The following is a 21,096-nucleotide window of genomic DNA, read 5'->3' as shown; positions in this document are numbered from 1 at the left end:
CCATTAAGGGGTTGTGTATAAGTGTGTGGGCTAGGTGGGCTTAGAAATTGTGTGTGTGTTTGTTGACATGTCCGGTCTGAGAGGCTCCAGACGCTGGTACTGATAGATCGAGTCCCTGGATCAGCAGGTGTCTGGACAACGTGTGTGTGTTTTGTTTCAGTTTTTGTTGCAGTGACACTCTTGCACTGGCTCTATGCACACTCACTGGACTACCCTCACACATACTACACTGACACTCCAATGCACACCTAATGCACACACGCTACATATGCTCACAAACACACACATGCATATTGACACCACCCACACACACTCCCCACATACACAGCCGTTCACACTCTTTACACTCTTTCACACTCTTTCACACTCTCACACTCTCACACTCTGAGGCATGCATGAGAGCATCAGCTGTTCCGGACGACTGTGTGATCACGCTCTCCGTAGCCGACGTGAGTAAGACCTTTAAACAGGTCAACATACACAAGGCTGCGGGGCCAGACGGATTACCAGGACGTGTGTTCCGGGCATGTGCTGACCAACTGGCAGGTGTCTTCACTGACATTTTCAACATGTCCCTGATTGAGTCTGTAATACCAACATGCTTCAAGCAGACCACCATAGTCCCTGTGCAGGCACTGGAAGGTAGTTCATTAGGGTCACGTTGCAGAAGAAAATGTTCCATAGCTTCAATACCGCCCCCGTGTGGACACCAGCAGTATGATCTCTATCATTGAATCTCTTGATCCTCTCCCTGAGAATACCTTGTTAGTTACTTTTGATGTTGAGTCGTTATACACAATATTCCACACGAGGGCGGTCTTGAAGCTATGGAACATTTTCTTCTGCAACGTGACCCGAATGAACTAGCTTCCAGTGCCTGCATTATAACATTGGCTGAAATAGTAATCACACACAACTATTTCATGTTTCTAAATTATTTATTTATTCAGACGAAGGGTACTGCTATGGGATCCCCCATGGCTCCTAACTATGCTCATTTGTATGTGGGTTACATGGAGAAACAGTCTATTTTCAATCCTCAAAAAAAAAAATCTTGCCTAACATCATTATTTGGAAACGGTATATTGATGATATTTTTGTTCTATGGAGGGGTGATGTAAAACAGCTCCAGGCATTCCATGCTTTTCTTAACTCCTGTTCTGAACATTTGAGATTTACTATGCAATCTGATACACGTCAAATCAGTTTTCTTGATCTTCTGATCTTGTGTGAAGATAATGTTCTATACACTAATCTTTACAGGAAACCTACTGATCGTAACAGTTTGTTGAGGGCTGACAGTTGTCACCCACTTCCCTTGAAAAATTGTTTGCCCTTCAGCCAATTCTGTCGAATCAAAAGAATTTGCAAAAAACAATCAGATTTTCGACAGAAATGTGGCTGAGACGCAAGGAAAGTTCAAGGAGAGGGGGTACAAAAATGATCAGATTAATATTGCCATTGAGAAAATTCAAAACAAAACGAGACATGACCTTTTTCAAGGGCAGTCTCGCAAAAAGACGCATTCTTGCATTCTAACTACCCGCTATTCAAATTAAGGGAATCGTTCACAAACATTGGCACATTCTAAAATCGGATGATAGTCTCGGTAATGTGTTTTCGGACCTTCTCTTGGTCGTATTCTCACGGGGCAGAAATCTCAGAGACCAATTAGTACATTCTGATTTACCACCCCAAGATATTCCTGAACAAAATGTATTTGCGCCCCTACTGGATGGAAATTACAAGTGTAATGGCTGTGCTCAATGCAATGGCACTTATAAATGCAGATCCTTCAAACACCCACAAACAGGGAAATCGATCCCAATCAAAGGTGTTATTACGTGCTCCACTAAGGCAGTTATTTATCTTATAACTTGTCCTTGTGGTAGAAATGATGTGGGTAAAACAAAGCGAGAATTAAAAGTACGTATCTCAGAGCATCGTAGCACCATTAGGTGTAAAAACTTGACTTACCCAGTTGCGGCCCACTTTTTGGAGGCAGGCCACGTTATATTGGCATCGAACATGTCACCCTCCCTAGGAGAGGGGGTGACCTTGATAATTTATTGTTAAAACGAGAGGCTGCCTGGATCTTTAACTTAAAGACCCTTGCTCCCTTCGGTCTCAACGTAGACTTTGATCTGAAGCCATTCTTGTGATTATTGTGACTTGCCATTGTAATTGTTTGTAAGCTTGTGTAGTATAAAATGAATCTATGATCGTATGCTATCCATTTGTTTTTTTGTATGCTGTTCTTTGTATGCCATTTTAATATTTGAGAATTAATCAATGATATTAGGCCACTCTTGGCCATGATTACAGACACCTGTGTGTCTTCTGACACTATATAAACGAGTCATCCCGCAGTGTTTGTGATTATACCCTGATGAAGACAGCTTGGCTGTCGAAATGTTGGATATTACATTTTTGCATCTGAGCTCCTAGAGTGTGCGGCTCTCCTTTATTTTCATGTTAATGAATGTGCGACAGCTCAGGATTAGAGTGTGTGTGTGTGTGTGTGTGTGTGTGTGTGTGTGTGTGTGTGTCCATTAGTTTGTGAATGTGTGAGTGTGTGTGTGTTAATGAATTATAGTGTACAAATAAATATAGAGAGTCACACACTCAATATATTTATAACCTCCCAGTAACCCTGAAGAAGGCACAGTGATGCCAAAGCGTTGGTGTTTTACCAAATAAATTACTGTGAGGTTATAAAAATATATATATATATATAGAGAGAGAGAGAGAGCGTGCAACTCTTTATTTTTATAGCTTACAGTTTATTCGCCGTTAGTCAGCACCTCCACACAAAATAATGTTCTCTGGGTGTGCTCCAGCTCCAGCTTTTTAATGAATTATAGTGTGACAGCTCAGGATTAGCCTGGGGGTGTGTGTGTGTGTGTGTATGCGTGTGTATGTGTCCATTAGTTTGTGAATGTGTGTTTGTGTGTTAATGAGTTATAGTGTGACAGCTCAGGATCAGCCTGGGGGTGTGGTGGCTAGGTAGACAGGGAGGAAGCCCCTCTCTCTCTTCCGTCGAGACAGAAAGCATAAACGGGCAGACAAGCACCACTCCATAAACATCAGAGAGTCATCTGACATTAATGACAAAATAGAGAGTGAGAGAGAGAGAATGAGAAAGCGAGCGAGATACTGACAGACAGACGACAGAGCTAAGAGACAGAACGTAGCTGTATCATTCAGCCCCACCCATCCACATACATGAGAGAACACCGCCCTCTACTGTCTACATACGGAACTGCTGACTAGGTGTCATGTAAAAAAAAAACTGGAGACTCACCACATGCGTAGATGACACTGAGATATTTCCTGGTGCCCAAGTAGCAGGGGTCCCCAAACTCTTGCGTGGACGCTTGGACGAAGCAGCTCTGTTTCCCCTGACAACGTGTCGTCAACACCTGGAGAGCCACGCCCGACTGGCAGTCTGAGACAGAAAGAGGGGGGGGGGGAGAGAAAAAAAGAGAGAGGCCCAATGAGTCCATAGAGAATACCAGTAAGCAAAAACGGAGGGGTCTCGTAGGACGCATTTACTAAGAATTGACATACACAGGGCAGGGAGGGACTGCACAATCTGTGAGCCATATGGCACCCTTATATCTATGCATTCGGTACAGACATGCAGGCTACATTCCATATAATTTAGCTGAGTGGAATCTTAAATTTGTTCACAGATAGCCAGATGTATTGCTCATTCATTCCTCCGTCTGTTCATTTCCACATGAAGTGAAATGCTAATGTTGGCAAGTGTCAGCAGATGCAGTGTACAGATCACTTCTTCTTTCTCTCTCTCCATCTCTATAGGCCTATATACAGTGCCTTCGGAAAGTGTTCAGACCCCTTTTTCCAAATGTAGACTAAAAAAGTGTTTTAATCCTCAGCAATCTACACACAATACCACATTGACAAATTGAAAACAGGATTTTAGACATTTTTGTAAATGTATACAATTTTTTTTTTAAATACCTAATTTACATAAGTATTCAGACGCTTTGCTATGAGACTCGAAGTGCATCCTGTTTCCATTAATCATCCTTGAGATTATTCCACAACTTGATTGGAGTCCACCCGTGGTAAATTCAATTGATTGGACATGATTTGGAAAGGCACACACCTGTCTATATAAGGTCCAAACGTTGAGAGTGCATGTCAGAGCAAAAACCAAGCCATGAGGTCGAAGGAGAAGGGCCTTGGTCAGGTAGGTGACTAAGTACCCGATGGTCACTCTGACAGGAGCTCTAGAGTTCCTATGTGGAGATGGGAGAACTTTCCAGAAGGACAACCATCTCTGCAGCACTCCAACAATCAGGCCTTTATGGTAGAGTGGCCAGACGGATGCCACTCCTCAGTAAAAGACACATGACAGCCTGCTTGGAGTTTGCCAAAAGGCTCCTAAAGACTCTCTGACCATGAGAAACAAGATTATCTGGTCTGATGAAACCTAGATTGAACTCTTTGGCCTGAATGCCAAGCGTCACGTCTGGAGGAAACCAGGCACCATCCCTACGGTGAAGCATGGTGGTGGCAGCATCATGCTGTGGGGATGTTTTTTCAGCGGCAGGGACTGGGAGACTAGTCAGGAATCAGGATTGAGGCAAAGATGAAGCAAAGTACAGAGAGATCCTTGATGAAAACCTGCTCCAGAGCACTCAGGACCTCAGACTGGGGCGAAGGTTCACTTTCCAACAGGACAACGACCCTAAGCACACAGCCAAGACAACGCAGGAGTGGCTTCGGGACAAGTATCTGAATGTCCTTGAGTGGCCCAGCCAGAGCTGAAACCGATTGAACATATCTGGAGAGACCTGAAAATAGCTGTGAAGCAATCCTCCCCATCCAACCTGACAGAGGAACGAGAGAAACTCCCCAAATACAGCTGTGCCAAGCTTGTAGCGTCATATCCAAGAAGCCTCGATGCTGTAATCGCTGCCAAAGGTGATTCAATAAAGTACTGAGTAAAGGGTCTGAATACATATGTAAATGTGATATGTTCTTAAGATTTTATAAATGAGCAAAAAATTCTAAAAACCAGTTTTTCCTTCATCATTAACCTGTTTTTCCTTTGTCATTATGGGGTATTGTGTGTAGATTGATGAGGGGGAAAAAACGATTGAATCCATTTTAGAACAATGCTGTAACGTAACAAAATGTTGAAAAAGTCAAGGGGTCTGAATACTTTACGAAGACACTGTATAGAGTTACGGATAGATATTTTCTCACCCTTTAAAAAAAAAAATCCCTATTTCGTCTAAAATAGTTTGAAATTGAACAAAACTACAGAACCAATTGTATTTTTGTAAACTTAAAGGTTGAGTAAGTAAGATTTGTCTTCACAAATGTACCCACATTTCTATTATGTAAATACACTGAACAAAAATATAAACATAAATGTAAAGTGTTGGCCCCATGTTTCATGAGCTGCAATAAAAGATCCCAGAAATGTTCCATACGCACAAAAAGCTTATTTCTCTCAAATTCTGTGCACAAATTTGTTTACATCCCTGTTAGTGAGCAATTGTTCTTTGTCAAGATTATCCATCCACCTGACAGGTGTGGAATATAAAAAAGCTGATTAAATAGTATGATCATTACACAGTGCTGGGGACAATAAAAGGCCACTCTAAAATGTGCAGTTTTGTCACACAACACAATGCCACAGATGTCTCAAGTTGAGGGAGCGTGCAATTGGCATGCTGACTGCAGAAAGGTCCACCAGAGCTCTTGCCAGAGAATGTAATATTAATTTCTCTACCATAAGCCGCAATGTTATTTTAGAGAATTATGTCCAACCAGCCTCACAACCGCAGACCACGTGTAACCACACCATTCCAGGACCTCCACATCTGGCTTCTTCACCTACGGGATTGTCTGAGACCAGCCACCTGGACAGCTGCTGAAACTGTGGGTTTGCGCCACAGAATAAGTTATGCACAAACTGTTAGAAACCGTCTCAGGGAAGCTTATCTGGGGGTGGAAGGTAGCCTAATGATTAGAGCGTTGCGCCAATAACCGAAAGGTTGCAGGATCGACTCCCTGAGCTGACAAGGTAAAAATCTGCTGTTCTGCCCCTGAACAAGGCAGGTAACGCACTGATCCCCGGTAGGCAGTCATTGTAAATAAGAATTTGTTCTTGACTGACTTGCCTAGTTAAGTAAAGGTTTAAAAATGTAATAAAAATAAGTGTACTTGTTGTCCAGACCATCAGTCTTGACATGACTGCAGTTTGGCGTTGTAACCGATTTCAATGGGCATATGCTCGCCTTCGATGGCCACTGGTACACTGGAGAAGTGTGCTCTTCATGGATGAATCCCGGTTTCAACTGTACCAGGTAGATGGCGTAGTGTGGGCGAGTGGTTTGCTGATATGAAATCCCATTTTATTGGTCACAAACACGTGATTAGCAGATGTTATTGCGGGTGTAGCAAAATGCTTGTGCTTCTAGCTCCGACAGTACAGTAATATCTAACAAGTAATATCTAACAAATTACACAACATATACCCAATACACACAAATCTAAGTACGAGTGAATTAAGACTATATACATATGGACAAGCGATGTCAGAGCTAAGATACAGTAGAATAGTATAGAATAGTATAGAATACAGTATATACTGTACATACGAGATGAGTAATTCAAGAAATGTAAGCATTATTAAGTGAATGAGATACCATAGGATAGCGTAGAAAACAGTATATACACATTTTTTATATATTTTTTATTTAACCCTCATTTAAAGTCAGTCAAAAACAAATTCCTATTTACAATGACAGCCTACCAGGGAACAGTGGGTTAACTGCCTTGTTCAGGGGCAGAATGACAGATATTTATTTTATCTTGTCAGCTTGGGATTTTATCCAGCAACCTTTCGGTTACTGGCCACACACTCAAGCCACTAGGCTACCTGCCTCCCCACATGAATATATCAATGTTGTGAACAGAGTGCCCAATGGTGGCGGTGGGGTTATGGTATGGGCAGACATAAGCTACGGACAACAAACACAATTTCATTTTATCAATGCTAATTTGAATGCACAGAGATACCGTGAATAGATCTTGAGGCCCATTGTCGTGCCATTCATCAGCCTCACCTGATGTCCCATGACGCAAGGATCTGTACACAATTCCTAGAAGTTGAAAATGTCCCAGTTCTTCCATGGCCTGCATACTCACCAGACATGTCACCCATTGCATTGAGCATGGTTGGGATGCTCTGGATCGTCGTGTACGACAGCGGGTTCCAGTTCCCGCTAATACACAGAAACTTCGCACAGCCATTGAAGAGGAGTGGGACAACATTCCACAGGAAACAATCAACAGTCTGATCAACAGCCTCATTTTCAAGGCACCCAGTACCAGAGGCAGCAAAGCAACCCTACAGTATTATCTGGGGTGGCAGGTAGCCTAGTGGTTAGAGTGTTGGACTAGTTACCGAAAGGTTGCAAGATTGAATCCCCGAGCTGACAAGGTAAAAATCTGTCGTTCTGACCCAGAACAAGGCAGTTAACCCACTGTTCCTAGGCCGTCATTGAAAATAAGAATGTGTTCTTAACTGACTTGCCTAGTTAAATAAAGGAAAAATAAAAAACCTCCCCATGTTTGATAGTAGCTTCATTTGGTTGTCGGTAAACACAGCACTGATCTGTATTGACAAAGAGTTTGTTTTAGGTGGGTTTTTGAGAAGTTCAATCAGGCTTTCTTGTGTCTCCTTCAGCAATGGGGTCTTTCTGTTTATCGACGACCAAATGAAGCATTCAAAGAAAAACAACAACCTCCCTACAATCAAGCATGGGGGAGGTTCAATAATGCGGTGGTGTGACGTTGCTGCCACTTGTACAGGAGCCTTGAATGAACGTGTGCAAGTCGTCCTAAATTCAGCAGATCATCAATGTGTTTTGGAGTGCAATGTTCAACCCAACTGTCCAAAAACTGTGTGTCAGTTGAAGGTTGTGGATCTTCCAGCAGGACAATAATCCCAAACACACATCAAAAGCAACCTGGAATGGTTCCAGAAGAAACGCTGGACTGTTCTGCAGTGGCCAACGTATAGTCCAGATCTGAATACATCCATAACCAATGGCAAAAGATGAAAACAGCACCCCCTCAAACGTTGAAGAATTAGAGCAGTTTGTTGCTGAAAAGGGATCCAAATTGCCAGTAGAACAGTGCATCAAGCTCATTGATGGCTACAAAAAGTGTTTGCCTGCCTTGTGGCCGGACTGTGAAAACAAGTACTCCGGGGTGCCAATAATTTTATCCAACTTAAGTTCACAAAAATGAAATTGTTTCTGCAATGTTGAAAATCAACTTCGACTTATTTTAGAGGAAATAGTGCAAGGGTGCCGATATATTTGACCGCAACTGTATCGATGCGATTCGTTTTATTGGCAAATTAAGTGTTGTGTGTGTCCTTCTCTTTCTCTCTTCAGAGTGTTTGATGAATCGTCGGCACTTCAGAGGGGCGCACAAAGCGTTACATGAGCCTCTGTCAACGTACAACACGGACTAAGTCCATTTTCTATAGACTCAAAGTAGGGAGAGCCTCACTCACAAGAACAGAGAGAGGGACTAGGGGACCAGGTGACATCTCTGACACACTCTTCCCCACAAAGGCTCTGACCCCCCCATTGTCCTCCTTCGGGGGCCTCTATCCAGACCCAGCCCAGGGACATCCTGCGCAGGCCCCCCATTGTGAAAAGGGACACCTGATCTTGTAAGGGTGTGTGGGGGGAGGGGGAAAAGGGGACACACAGACACCTGTCAGAGTGATAGATGGGGACGCTCATTCATCATCACTAAGAGCCTGCCAGACCCCCTCCTACATCTTCAGACCCTCTCCGCTGCTCTTCTCATCCTCTGGGGAAGGATGTACAGATGAGGCTCCTCTTTTCTCTGGAGGAAATGGACGGAAGGCTCCTTTCCTTTCCTTTCCTCCTCCACTCTCTACGCTTGAGATTCAGAAGATATTGTCTGATGTACTAACATGCTGTGACCACATCTATTCCAATGGTGTACTTTAAAGGTATGTGCTATCAGGCATCCTTGGGACATCCCTACCCCATTGAAGTTGACATTTAAAATGGTCATGGTAAGGGTTAAGGTTAGGGATAGGTAAAGGTTAGGGGTTAGGGTAGGGACGACCCAAGGATCCCAGATAACACTGAACCTTAAAAGTGCAGGTAAGGTAATAGCAAATGTGTAGGATCATATATTACTGATATATTACTCATATTATATACAGCTGAAGTCGGAAGTTTACATACACTTAGGTTGGAGTCATTAAAACTCGTTGTTCAACCACTCCACAAATGTCTTGTTAACAAACTCGGTTAGGACATCTACTTTGTGCATGACACAAGTCATTTTTCCAACAATTGTTTACAGAAAGATTATTTCACTTACAATTCACTGTATCACAATTCCAGTGGGTCAGACGTTTACATACACTAAGTTGACTGTGCCTTTAAACAGATTGGAAAATTCCAGAAAATTATGTCATGGCTTTAGAAGCTTCTGATAGGCTAATTGACATCATTTGTGTCAATTGGAGGTGTACCTGTGGATGTATTTCAAGGCCTACCTTCAAACTCAGTTGCTTGACATTATGGGAAAATCAAAAGAAATCAGCCAAGACCTCAGAAAAAAAATTGTAGACCTCCACAAGTTTGGTTCATCCTTGGGAGCAATTTCCAAATGCCTGAAGGTACCACGTTCATCTGTACAAACATTAGTACGCAAGTATAAACACCATGGAACCACACAGCCGTCATACCACTCAGGAAGGAGAAGCGTTCTGTCTCCTAGAGATGAATGTACTCTTATGCGAAAAGTGCAAATAAATCCCAGAACAACAGCAAAGGACCGTGTGAAGATGCTAGATGAAACAGATACAAAAGTATCTATATCAACAGTAAAACAAGTCCTATATCGACATAACCTGAAAGGCCGCTCAGCAAGAAAGAAGCCACTACGGTTTGCAACTGCACATTGGGACAAAGATCGTACTTTTTGGAGAAATGTCCTCTGGTCTGATGAAACAAAAATAGAACTGTTGGCCACAATGACCATTGTTATGTTTGGAGGAAAAAGGGGGATGCTTGCAAGCCAAAGAACACCATCCCAACCGTGAAGCATCATGTTGTGGGGGTGCTTTGCTGCAGGAGGGACTTGTGCGCTTCACAAAATAGATGGCATCATGAGGAATGAAAATTATGTGGATATATTGAAGCAACATCTCAAGACATCAGTCAGGAAGTTAAAGCTTGGTCGCAAATGGGTATTCCAAATGGACAATGACCCCAAGCATACTTCCAAAGTTGTGGCAAAATGGCTTAAGGACAACAAAGTCAACATTTTAGAGTGGCCATCACACAGCCCTGACCTCAATCCTATAGAAAATTTGTGGACAGAACTGAAAAAGCGTGTGAGAGCAAGGAGGCCTACAACCCTGACTCAGTTACACCATCTATGTCAGGAGGAATGGGCCAAAATTCACCCAACTTATTGTGGGAAGCTTGTGGAAGGCTACCCGAAACGTTTGACCCAAGTTAAACAATTGAAAGGCAATGCTACCAAATACTAATTGACTGTATGTAAACTTCTGACCAACTGGGAATGTGATGAAAGAAATAAAAGCTGAAATAAATTATTCTCTCTACTTTTATTCTGACATTTCACATTCTTAAAATAAAGTGGGGATCCTAACTGACCTAAAACATGAATTTTTACTGGAATTAAATGTCAGGAATTGTGAAAAACTGAGTTTAAATGTATTTGGCTAAGGTGTATGTACATTTCCGACTTCTACTGTATTACTGATATATTACTGATATATCATATATTACTGATATATTACTGATATATCATATATTACTGATATATTACTGATATATTACGGATATATCATATATTACTGATATATTACTGATATATCATATATTACTGATATATTACTCATATATCATATATTACTGATATGTGTTTAATGATAGCAACTCAGTCAAGTTTGAACCACAGAATCCCAAAAGGACTGCTGTAGTAAAAAAGCCCAGGGCCCGTTTTCACAAAAAATCTCAGAGTGGGAGTGCGATCTAGGATCAGGTCCTCCTGTCCATGTAATTCTATTAATTGTGATCTAAAGGTCAAACTGATCCTAGATTAGCACTCCACTCTGAGCCGCTTTATGAATAAGTGCCCATGGCTGCTTTTCTAAGGCTCGCTGGGTAAGGAGGGTTCAGAATTGTATACTTTTAGCATTGCCAGACGGGTGAGTTTGCACTTTCGGGACTATTCCATTGTTTCTAATGTGCCAGGCTAGCCCGATTGAATACATCAAAGTATTTGAAAGAGAACAAAATTGACTGTTTGAACCAAGGTTTGGTCGGGACAACCGGACACCCACAAAACCATTTGGGAATGTTGCCCCTGGTTCTGCATGGATGCCCTTAGGCAGACACAGACCATAAAAACCCAAAACAGACCAAGTTGTAGAGAGATGGGGGAGTTCCCTTTGAAAACAGACACTACTGAACTCACTCACATTGTGTGTGTTCATGCATGTGTCTGTGTGTGTGTGTGTGTGTGTGTGTGTGTGTGTGTGTGTGTGTGTGTGTGTGTGTGTGTGTGTGTGTGTGTGTGTGTGTGTTTGTGCCTGTGTGTGTGTACTGCCATCCCACACTCCAGCCCCAGAAAGATGAGAGAGGACAGGCCACTCCTCAGGTGTCAACAGACTCAGGACGAATGATGATGGAGGTCACAGGTAAAATAGCCCAGCTCAGGAGCTAAAGAGCAACACAGACACCAGTTGAATCTTTCATCCTTTCTTTGAAGTTAGACCATTACTGATCTGGTATGACTGAATTGGAGGAAGCTATGATAGTGGAGACCCCACTTAGATAAATTACTACTTGATAATAATAATATGGCCATTTTGTCACACCCTGATCTGTTTCACCTGTCTTTGTGATTGTCTCCACCCACCTGCAGGTGTATCCTGTTTTCCCCATTAGTCCCCGGTGTATTTATCCCTGTGTTTCCTGTCTCTCTGTGCCAGTTCGTCTTGTTTTGCCAAGTCTACAAGCGTTTCTCCTAGCTCCTATTTTTTCCAGTCTCTGTTTTATCCTAGCCCTCCTGGTTTTGACCCTTGCCTGTCGTGACGCCGAACCCGCCTGCCTGACCACTCTGACTGTTCTGACCTCGAGCCTGCCTATCCCCTTGCACTGTTTGCACTCGGACCTGATCACTGAACCTCTGCCTGTCCTGACCTCGAGCCTGCCTATCGCCTCGTACTGTTTGGACTCTGACATGAACTCTCACCTGTCCCCGAACCTGTCTTTTGCCTACCCCTTTTGAAAGAATAAATATCGGAGCTCAACCATCTGCCTCCCGGTGTCTGCATTTGGGTCTCGCCTCGTGTCCTTATACATTCAGTAGACACTTCTATACAAAGCAACTGACAGAACTGGCAACATTAACTGACACCTTTAATCAGTATGTGGTCCAGGCAGGAGTAAACTGTGCTCTAACCCACTGAGCCATTAGAAACTGAAGTAAAGGAGGACGTAAGGGTGAGAGAGTGAAAATATTCTGAAGTGCCACCCTCAAATGACTGTCATTTTGTTTTGTGTACTTAAATAAATAATGTCTTGTGAACCCATACGTGCTGGGCACCAATTGGTGTATGACACTTCAATTAAATAAATAAATCAATTAAATGAATCAACCTTTAACTTCCTTCCAGGTTGGTAGTGAACTACTCCATTTAGAAACGTATGTCTGAACATCCGACCCAAATCCAACCCAGCACGGTCTATAGATAGTCGGCAGAACCCTGCAGAGTGCCATCCCGACATCCGTGTCAATCCCGGAGAGGCTGCCGGTCAGACGTTCCTGAACGCCCCCGGCCAGATCGGACACGCTGTAATTTCCCACCAGGATGTGTCGCCCTGGCAGCTTCTGAACGTTGTGGGAATGTTGAAACCAGAGCGGAGTGAATGCTTTCATACGTCAATAGGTCGCAGCTTTCTCATCGAACCCCCACTACTCACGAAACCAGCCTGTCACACTGACCTTCAGTCAGTTTGGCAACGGCTTATACAAGTCTCATATGAAGTGCTTTCGATCCTAGACGGTCAAACAGGTACGCATGAAAATAAAATAAAAGGTGCATCGTCGGCAAATATGTAACATTTGATCTCAAATCCAAAATGCTGGAATGCAGAGGCACATTTTTAATTGTAGCTTCACTGGTCCAAATATATATATGGTGTTGAATGATGTGCTTACAGTTGAACATTAATTTCAAAGGAACCACAACACAGTCGATTCCATTTCAAACCAGGAAGTAATTCCAATTATCCTCAATGCTTCTCTTTACTTTGTGAATTGAATGAATTGAAAAGGGAACTGACCCCATCCCCGTTATCCACTTCCAGTGCATTGTTAATTGAGACCGGTCTTAAGAAAGGCATTGTGCTGAAAACGTCGACATTAAACCACTCTAAATCAGCTTGTTTTTGTTTTTTGTTTGTACCACTACAAAATGGCCTCTGCTGCTAAGTTGCCTAGTCATGCTCTGTATGAAGATGACAGTGTGTGTGTGTGCGTGTGTGAGTTGAAGTGACGGGTGCTTGCCAGTTTGTGTGCGTATGTCCACGCGTGTGTTGTAGTGACATTCATCTCAGTAGCACATGACTATAAAAACACCATGATGTGTGGGATAGGCCCATAACTCCTCTCACACGGAAGCAGGTATAAAGATGATGTCTCTGTGTGTGTGTGCCTGTGTATATATACACAGTATATATATATATATATACAGTGGGGAGAACAAGTATTTGATACATTGCCGATTTTGCAGGTTTTCCTACTTACAAAGCATGTAGAGGTCTGTAATTTTTATCATAGGTACACTTCAACTGTGAGAGACGGAATCTAAAACAAAAATCCAGAAAATCACATTGTGTGATTTTTAAGTAATACATTTGCATGTATCAAATACTTCCTTCTCCCCACTGTATATATATATATATACACTACCATTCAAAAGTTTGGACACACCTACTCATTCAAGGGTTTTTCTTTATTTGAACAATTTTTTACATTCTCAAATAATAGTGAAGATATCAAAACTATGAAATAACAACAGAAAGTGTTAAACAAATCAGAATATATTTGAGACTCTTCAAAGTAGCCACCCTTTGCCTTGATGACGGCTTGGCACACTCTTGGCATTCTCTCAACCAGCTTCATGAGGTAGTCACCAGGAATGCATTTCAATTAACAGGTGCGCCTTGTTAAAGGTTCATTTGTGGAATTTCTTTCCTTCTTAATGCGTTTGAGCCAATCAGTTCTGTTGTGACAAGGTAGGGGTGGTATTCAGAAGATATGTCACCAGCAAATCACCCCCACACCATCACATCTCCTCCTCCATGCTTCATGGTGGGAACCACTCATGCAGAGATCATCCGTTCACCTACTTTGCATCTCACAAGACACGGCGGTTGGAACCAAAAATCTCAAATTTGGACTCATCAGACCAAAGGACAGATTACCACCAGTCTAATAATCGTGTTTCTTGGCCCAAGCAAGTCTCTTCTTCTTATTGGTCCTTTGGTAGTGGTTTCTTTGCAGCAATTCGACTATGAAGGCCTGATTCACGCAGTCTCATCTGAACAGTTGATGTTGAGATGTGTCTGTTACTTGAACTCTGTGAAGCATTTATTTAGGCTGCAATCTGAGATGCAGTTAACTCTAATGAACGTATCTTCTGCAGCAGAGGTAACTCTGGGTCTTCCTTTCCTGTAGCAGTCCTCATGAGAGTCAGTTTCATCATAGCATTTGATGGCTTTTGCGACGGCACTTTAAAAGTTCTTGCCATTTTCCGAATTGAGTGACTTTCATGTCTTAAAGTAATGATGGACTGCCGTTTCTCTTTACTTATTTGAGCTGTTCTAGCCATAATATGGACTTGGTCTTACCAAATAGGGCTATCTTCTGTATACCACCCCTACATTGGCACAGAAGTAAATAAATTCCACAAATTAACTTTTAACAAGGTACACCTGTTAATTGAAATGCATTCCAGGCGACTACCTCATGAAGTTGGTTGAGAGAATGCAAAGAGTGTGCAAATCTGACATCAAGGCAAAGGGTGGCTACTTTGAAGAATCTCAAATATACCGTTTTTTGGTTACTCCATGATTCCATATGTGTTATTTCATAGTTTTGAGGTCTACACTATTATTCTACAATGTAGAAAATAGTAAAAAAAAAAATAAAGAAAAACCTTTGAATGAGTAGGTGTGTCCAAACTTTTGACTGGTACTGTATAAAAATATAAACATTCTGTAGGCCTACATCTAAAACCGTGAGTACACTGGCTCGCACACGCATGTGCGCATTGGTACAAACGCGCGCGCCTGTAAACTGTACACACCTCTGTGTAAGCTGATATTAGATTATCTGTTGAGTCAGAGGGGATGGCTATGAAAACGATCATGTGGCGCCTAAACACAATGTGTGTGTGTGTGTGTGTGTGTGTGTGTCACAGCCACTGAATGTCCCTCCTGTGTCATTTCCTGGCATTCAAGCGATTCGTCACTTCTGCACAAGGTCTCCGACTCCATCTGTTATTGTAGAGACAACCAGAGTAGAGTCAACCACACACGGACTGTTCCAGGACAGAAAGAACACATAACATAGTTCCTGCATGTTCTAGTTGAGTTAATACTCAAGTCATCATACACTTTAAGGGCAAATTTTCAAGTCATGAATTGCATTTTAATTCATTTTCTGAGTTGACTGGATTGTAAACAGAACTGACTGCAACCCTGCTATCTTGGTATTCGATAGATCTTCATTTGTCTAGCCAAAGTTACATTGAGGACAATTTAGATGTCAGGGGGTGTGTGTGATGCTAATGGGTCAGATGACAGAGTCCTGAACTTGGCCCTGTCCCCGTCGCTTTGAAGATTCTTCAGCTACCACCGCCACCCCCTCCTCCTCCAAATGAGAGGAGCGCACAGATCACAGGGCGTGTGTGAGTGTGTACACGTGTGTGCTTGTGTGTGTGTGTGTGTGTGTGTGTGTGTGTGTGTGTGTGTGTGTGTGTGTGTGTGTGTGTGTGTGTGTGTGTGTGTGTGTGTGTGTGTGTGTTGAGACCAGAATAGCAGTCTTCCTCAGACTACAGAACCAGAGCAATACTTTTAAGGTGGCTCCGTGAGCTGGAAAGCTATTCTGGAACAAAATCCTTCCTGCTCTTCACTGTACTCCCTATGTACACACGGCAACACACACGGCAACACACACACACACCTGAGCACCTGAGCAGGCATCCCTTCTCTGATTTCTCCATTAGTGAATGTTGGGTTAATGTTGGCATACACATACACACACACACACACCTGAGCAGGCATCCCTTCTCTGATTTCTCCATTAGTGAATGTTGGGCTAATGTTGGCATACACATACACACACACACACCTGAGCAGGCATCCCTTCTCTGATTTCTCCATTAGTGAATGTTGGGTTAATGTTGGCATACACATACACACACACACACGATTTCAAATTGACCTCATTACAGAAGAAGAACAAATGTTTACTGTAGATACCTTCCAGGCTCTATTTTACACCTAATTTTAAGACCAACCTAGAAAACTCAAGCACACACAGACAGTCTCTCCCAGACACACACTATTGTCGTAGTATTCCACGGAAGGGAAAAGCAATTAAGATCATTAACACTGTCTGTGTGGCCTGTCACTCAAGCACCCTCACTTCCTCTGCATGGTGACATGGAAGCCACATCAAATACAAGACGACACGGGGGGATCAAGTAAGTGAACAGTTTGTGGGGCAGTGGGAGGGGGTGGGGGGGGGGGGGGGGTGAGGTGAGAGAGGGAAAGTAACAATGACAGGGAGAATATGAGACAGAAAGGGATTGAGGGAGAGATTCCCGTCATATCAAAGACCACAGATCTGTGCAAAATGTTCTGTTAACCCTCCCTACAACGGCCATTGTTGAGGTTTCAAATGAACGAACTCTTACAGATTATGAGGTTCACCACATTTTTGCACAGATCTGTGCTCTTTTGCATGATGGATGTATATGTCACCCTGAGTGTATTAGGCTGTAAAGAGAGGAGTAACGTGAACTAAGTCTGACACACACACACACACACACACACACTTCTGTCTTAATGGTAGTGAAACCGTATGAAACCGTATCACTAAATTATTGTTGCTTTAAATCAGTGCACGCTCGAGCACACTCACAGTCTTTCTCTCCATCAGCTCCATTCAAATTGCATCCAAAATAGATCATCCTGTTCTAGATTGATATTTCGCCCTATACAGTACCTTCGGAAAGTATTTAGACTCCTTGACTTTTTCCACATTTTGTTACGTTACAGCCTTATTCGAAAATTGATTAAATAAAAACATTTCCTCAGCAATCTACACACAATACCCCATAATGACAAAGCGAAAACAGGTTCTTCGACATTTTTGCTAATTTGAAAAATAAGTCAAACCGAAATACCTTATTTACATAAGTACTCAGACCTTTTGCTATGAGACTCGAAATTGAGCTTAGGTGCAAATTGGAAGAAGTTTGGAACCAGCAAGACTCCTCCTAGTGCTGGCCACCCGGCCACACTGAGCAATCGGGGGAGAAGGGCCTTGGTCAGGGAGGTGACCAAGAACCCAATGGTCACTCTGACAGAGCTCTAGAGTTCCTCTGTGGAGATGGGAGAACCTTCCAGAAGGACAACCATCTCTGCAGCCCTCCACCAATCAGGCCTATTTGGTAGAGTGGCCTGACAGTGCTTGAGAGGATCTGCAGAGAAGAATGGTAGTGTCATACCCAAGAAGACTCAAGGCTGTAATCGCTGCCAAAGGTGCTTTCACAAAGTTTTGAGTGAAGGGTCTGACTACTTATGTAAATGTGATATTTCCGTTGTGTTTTTTGGCGCTGTACAAGTGACCGGTCGGTGGTAGGCCTAGGCTACTAAGTGACTGCGAGCGAAGAGAAAAATAATCCTAACATTTCCACACCATAATTCTAGTCTAACCAATACCCAAACGGAGATTCAGTCAAAATAAAAATCTAATTGATTTATCAAGACCAGTCCCAATGCCTGTCTCAGAGCAGTGTGAAACGGTGCTGAAATAGTTGACCACACGCGGATAGGCTATTGCTTCATATCCTATTATAACAATTGGATGACTTGGGTGTTCCAGTAAGCAACACTTTGTTGCCTTCACTAGCCTACTTCATTCTCAAAATAACTCCAGCACAGTGAAGAGAAAGGAGCCTTAAATAATTCAACAATAAAGCGATTGAACCCGCCAGGTATGTTGACTCAGCCTGTCGGAGGTGGAGCGCCAGAGCTCACCGGTGTGCCTGGCATGGTTTGTGACTCCATCTCGTTCCTCGCCCTCTTCAACACGCCATTCTCCGCCTGACTCTCCGAGTACGAGTGACTCTCCAAAAACGCCTGGCTCTGGACCAATGCATCATATACCCCAAGTTTAGGACCCAGGAGAAACTCTAGGTCCTAGTTACACAGATGCTTTAGGCCCAGAGTTCAAGTGGTCAGGGAAAACTCCAGGTTCTATACATGGGTGATGGTCTTACCTACGGACGACGCCCTCCTGTGGTGGGTAGGACACTCCAGGGTACCCTGCTGGGTTCGACCGAACATGGCCGAGTAGACGGTGATCTGCATTCCCTGTTTACAGGTCAGCTTCATTCTCTCTTCCTCGCACGCCACCTTACTCTTATACTCATCTGGTTTAGAAGATGGGGTGAGAGAGAGACCTTAGTGTTATTGTACACGCACGCACACACACACACACACACACACACACACACACACACACACACACACACACACACACACACACACACACACACACACACACACACACACACACACACACACACACACACACACACTTTAACCCTTTTTGTCAGTCTCAGGCTTACTCTGAAGTTTGACTTTATATTTTCCATGTGTGCAAATGCACAAATGCACATATTCAAGTGTGTGTGTTTTTCATACTTCTTTCCATTCATCCCTTTCTAAGCGCCCTTAGCCTTTTCTCAATCCTTCTGTACTACAACACTGAAATCTCCATCCCAACTTTCAACCTCTCTCCCCATCCATCTTTCCTCCCCTCCGTCTTTCTCTCCTTCACCCAGAATAACAGTGAAGTAATCCCACCACCCAGAATGTTGTAGTAACTAAGGTAGCGTGCCAAATGACACCCTATTCCCTATGTAATGCAATATTTTACATACTAGCCCTATGAGCCCTGGTCAAAAGTAGTGCCCTACTGTTTCTAGGGAATAGGGTGCCATTTGGGACACAGCCTTAAGTCCATTCATGTCATTCCTGAGGTGTGGTACGGTCACTCGCACTCACTCCACTGACCCCTCCCCTACCCTGACCCTGAACCAATCAACAGCTCTTTTGTCCTGTCACTGAACCAATAACTTCTGGCGAGAGAGAAATGTCTCAGTGTGACCTAAGTGGGATTTTAGTGAGGCGTAACAAGAAGGTGTCACTTCCTCTGAAAGGGAGAGGGAGAAAAAGAGAGCTGGGTTTGCATTCAATACATACGTATTAGTATTCTCAGTATTTTCTCCTTCCCTCTTGCTCTCTCTCTCTCCCTCTTTGTGTATGTGTGTGTATCTCTCTCTATCTCTGTGTCCCTCTCTACTCTCTCTTTCATTCCCTGTCACCTTCTTCTCCGTTGCATTCCTGTTCCACTCCCCCCATGTCCATAGTTTTGATATCATGGCTGATTGAGGTACTTTGGGTATTGAGCTCTGTCACGGGTCACTGTCACTGTCACTGGACTCTGTGTGTGGAATACCTGTGCATGGCGAAACATAGTCCACATTGTGAAGGCTCCCGCTTCCGTTTCTGCTCATTTAGTATGAATGGGATTCAAATCGTATATATATTGTCACCCGGGTTTTCTCTGTGCGTGCGTGCAGGTCTCTCTGAGTGTGTCAGAGAGAGAGAGAGAGCTAGACAGACAGACAGTTGAAGGAGGAGTATAAACTATAAAGAGACGTTGGGGGGTGATGAGGGACTTACTAGGCCTGCATTTGTACCACACGATGAGGTGTTTGCTGCTGCTGGGGCATGGGTCCATCCCGAAGAGACGACTGTTGACAAGGACCTTACAGCTCCTCCTGTCCTGGCACTCATCCAACATTTTCTATGAGAGAGGGAGAGATTGAGGAAGGGAGGGAGGAAGGGAGAGAGAGGAAGAGGGAGAGAGAGCAATAAGCAAGCGTCGGTGAGATCGGCGGCACACAAACCTAAAACCACTTCAAAACACCCTTAACGTCCCCTTCTCCTCCCACGCCATGGGAACAGTAGAATGGTTGCAAAGAAGCAACATTCCAGTCACTTCCATGTATCAGATTTCCCAGTCATACACCTTTCCTTCTTTTTCTTGTTTTGACACAGCTGAGTAACATTCTAGAATCTACCACATTCCACAGCAAGGAATTGAGGAATTCCCCCCTTCCTCCCTCTCACCAAATTCCCTGGAAGTTTATTGAAAAATAACAAAAAAGGCAGGAGTTCAGTCATTTCCCCCACAGAACGCATCACACTGTTGACACGGGCCACCCTTATGCTGGGAGGTGCCCATTTATGATTGACCACAGAGTGTGGCACTGGGAGTTGTGATGGGTAGGTCGGTGCCCACCAACCGGGCAAAGCTAGCACTTGGGCAGCGAGTTCCACTAAAACAAACAGAGACGGATAGAAGACAACCTCCCAGTGTTCTTCAGGTGTGTGCTGCCAGACCGTAAATCTCAAGCACGGTTGCACGCTGACGTTTATGTCATGTCATCGCGCTTCATTGAGGAGACACAATGGCCAGGGATGTGATAATATTAGAAAAGGTACAGCAGCTTGTGTCGTCATACCCCCAAAATGAACATAGTGGTAAAAAACAGCGTGTGACATCATGTCTTCATAGCGTTTTATGTCTGCGCTGTTGAAACGGGGATTACAAGGATTCAAGCTAGCTGCTTTATTGAGGAAA

The 21,096-nt window shown here is 43.4% G+C and overlaps 1 protein-coding gene across 1 annotated transcript in view; it reads right to left on the bottom strand.

Annotated features, from left to right (window-relative positions):
- Positions 1-21,096, bottom strand: part of LOC139583173 (protein eva-1 homolog A-like) — a 168,791-nt gene that overhangs the window by 94,475 nt on the left and 53,220 nt on the right. The window contains exons 3-5 of the mRNA XM_071413981.1: positions 20,133-20,256; positions 18,662-18,814; positions 3,305-3,448 (exon numbers count right to left, since the gene is read on the bottom strand). Of these exons, the coding sequence (XP_071270082.1) occupies positions 3,305-3,448; positions 18,662-18,814; positions 20,133-20,256 (421 nt within the window). The remainder of the gene's footprint in view (positions 1-3,304; positions 3,449-18,661; positions 18,815-20,132; positions 20,257-21,096) is intronic.

The sequence above is a fragment of the Salvelinus alpinus genome, chromosome 8 (genome assembly GCF_045679555.1).
Source record: "Salvelinus alpinus chromosome 8, SLU_Salpinus.1, whole genome shotgun sequence".
Taxonomy (NCBI): Eukaryota; Metazoa; Chordata; class Actinopteri; order Salmoniformes; family Salmonidae; genus Salvelinus; species Salvelinus alpinus.
Note: the sequence above shows the minus strand (reverse complement) of the source record. Positions and strands in the feature narration are given on the sequence as shown.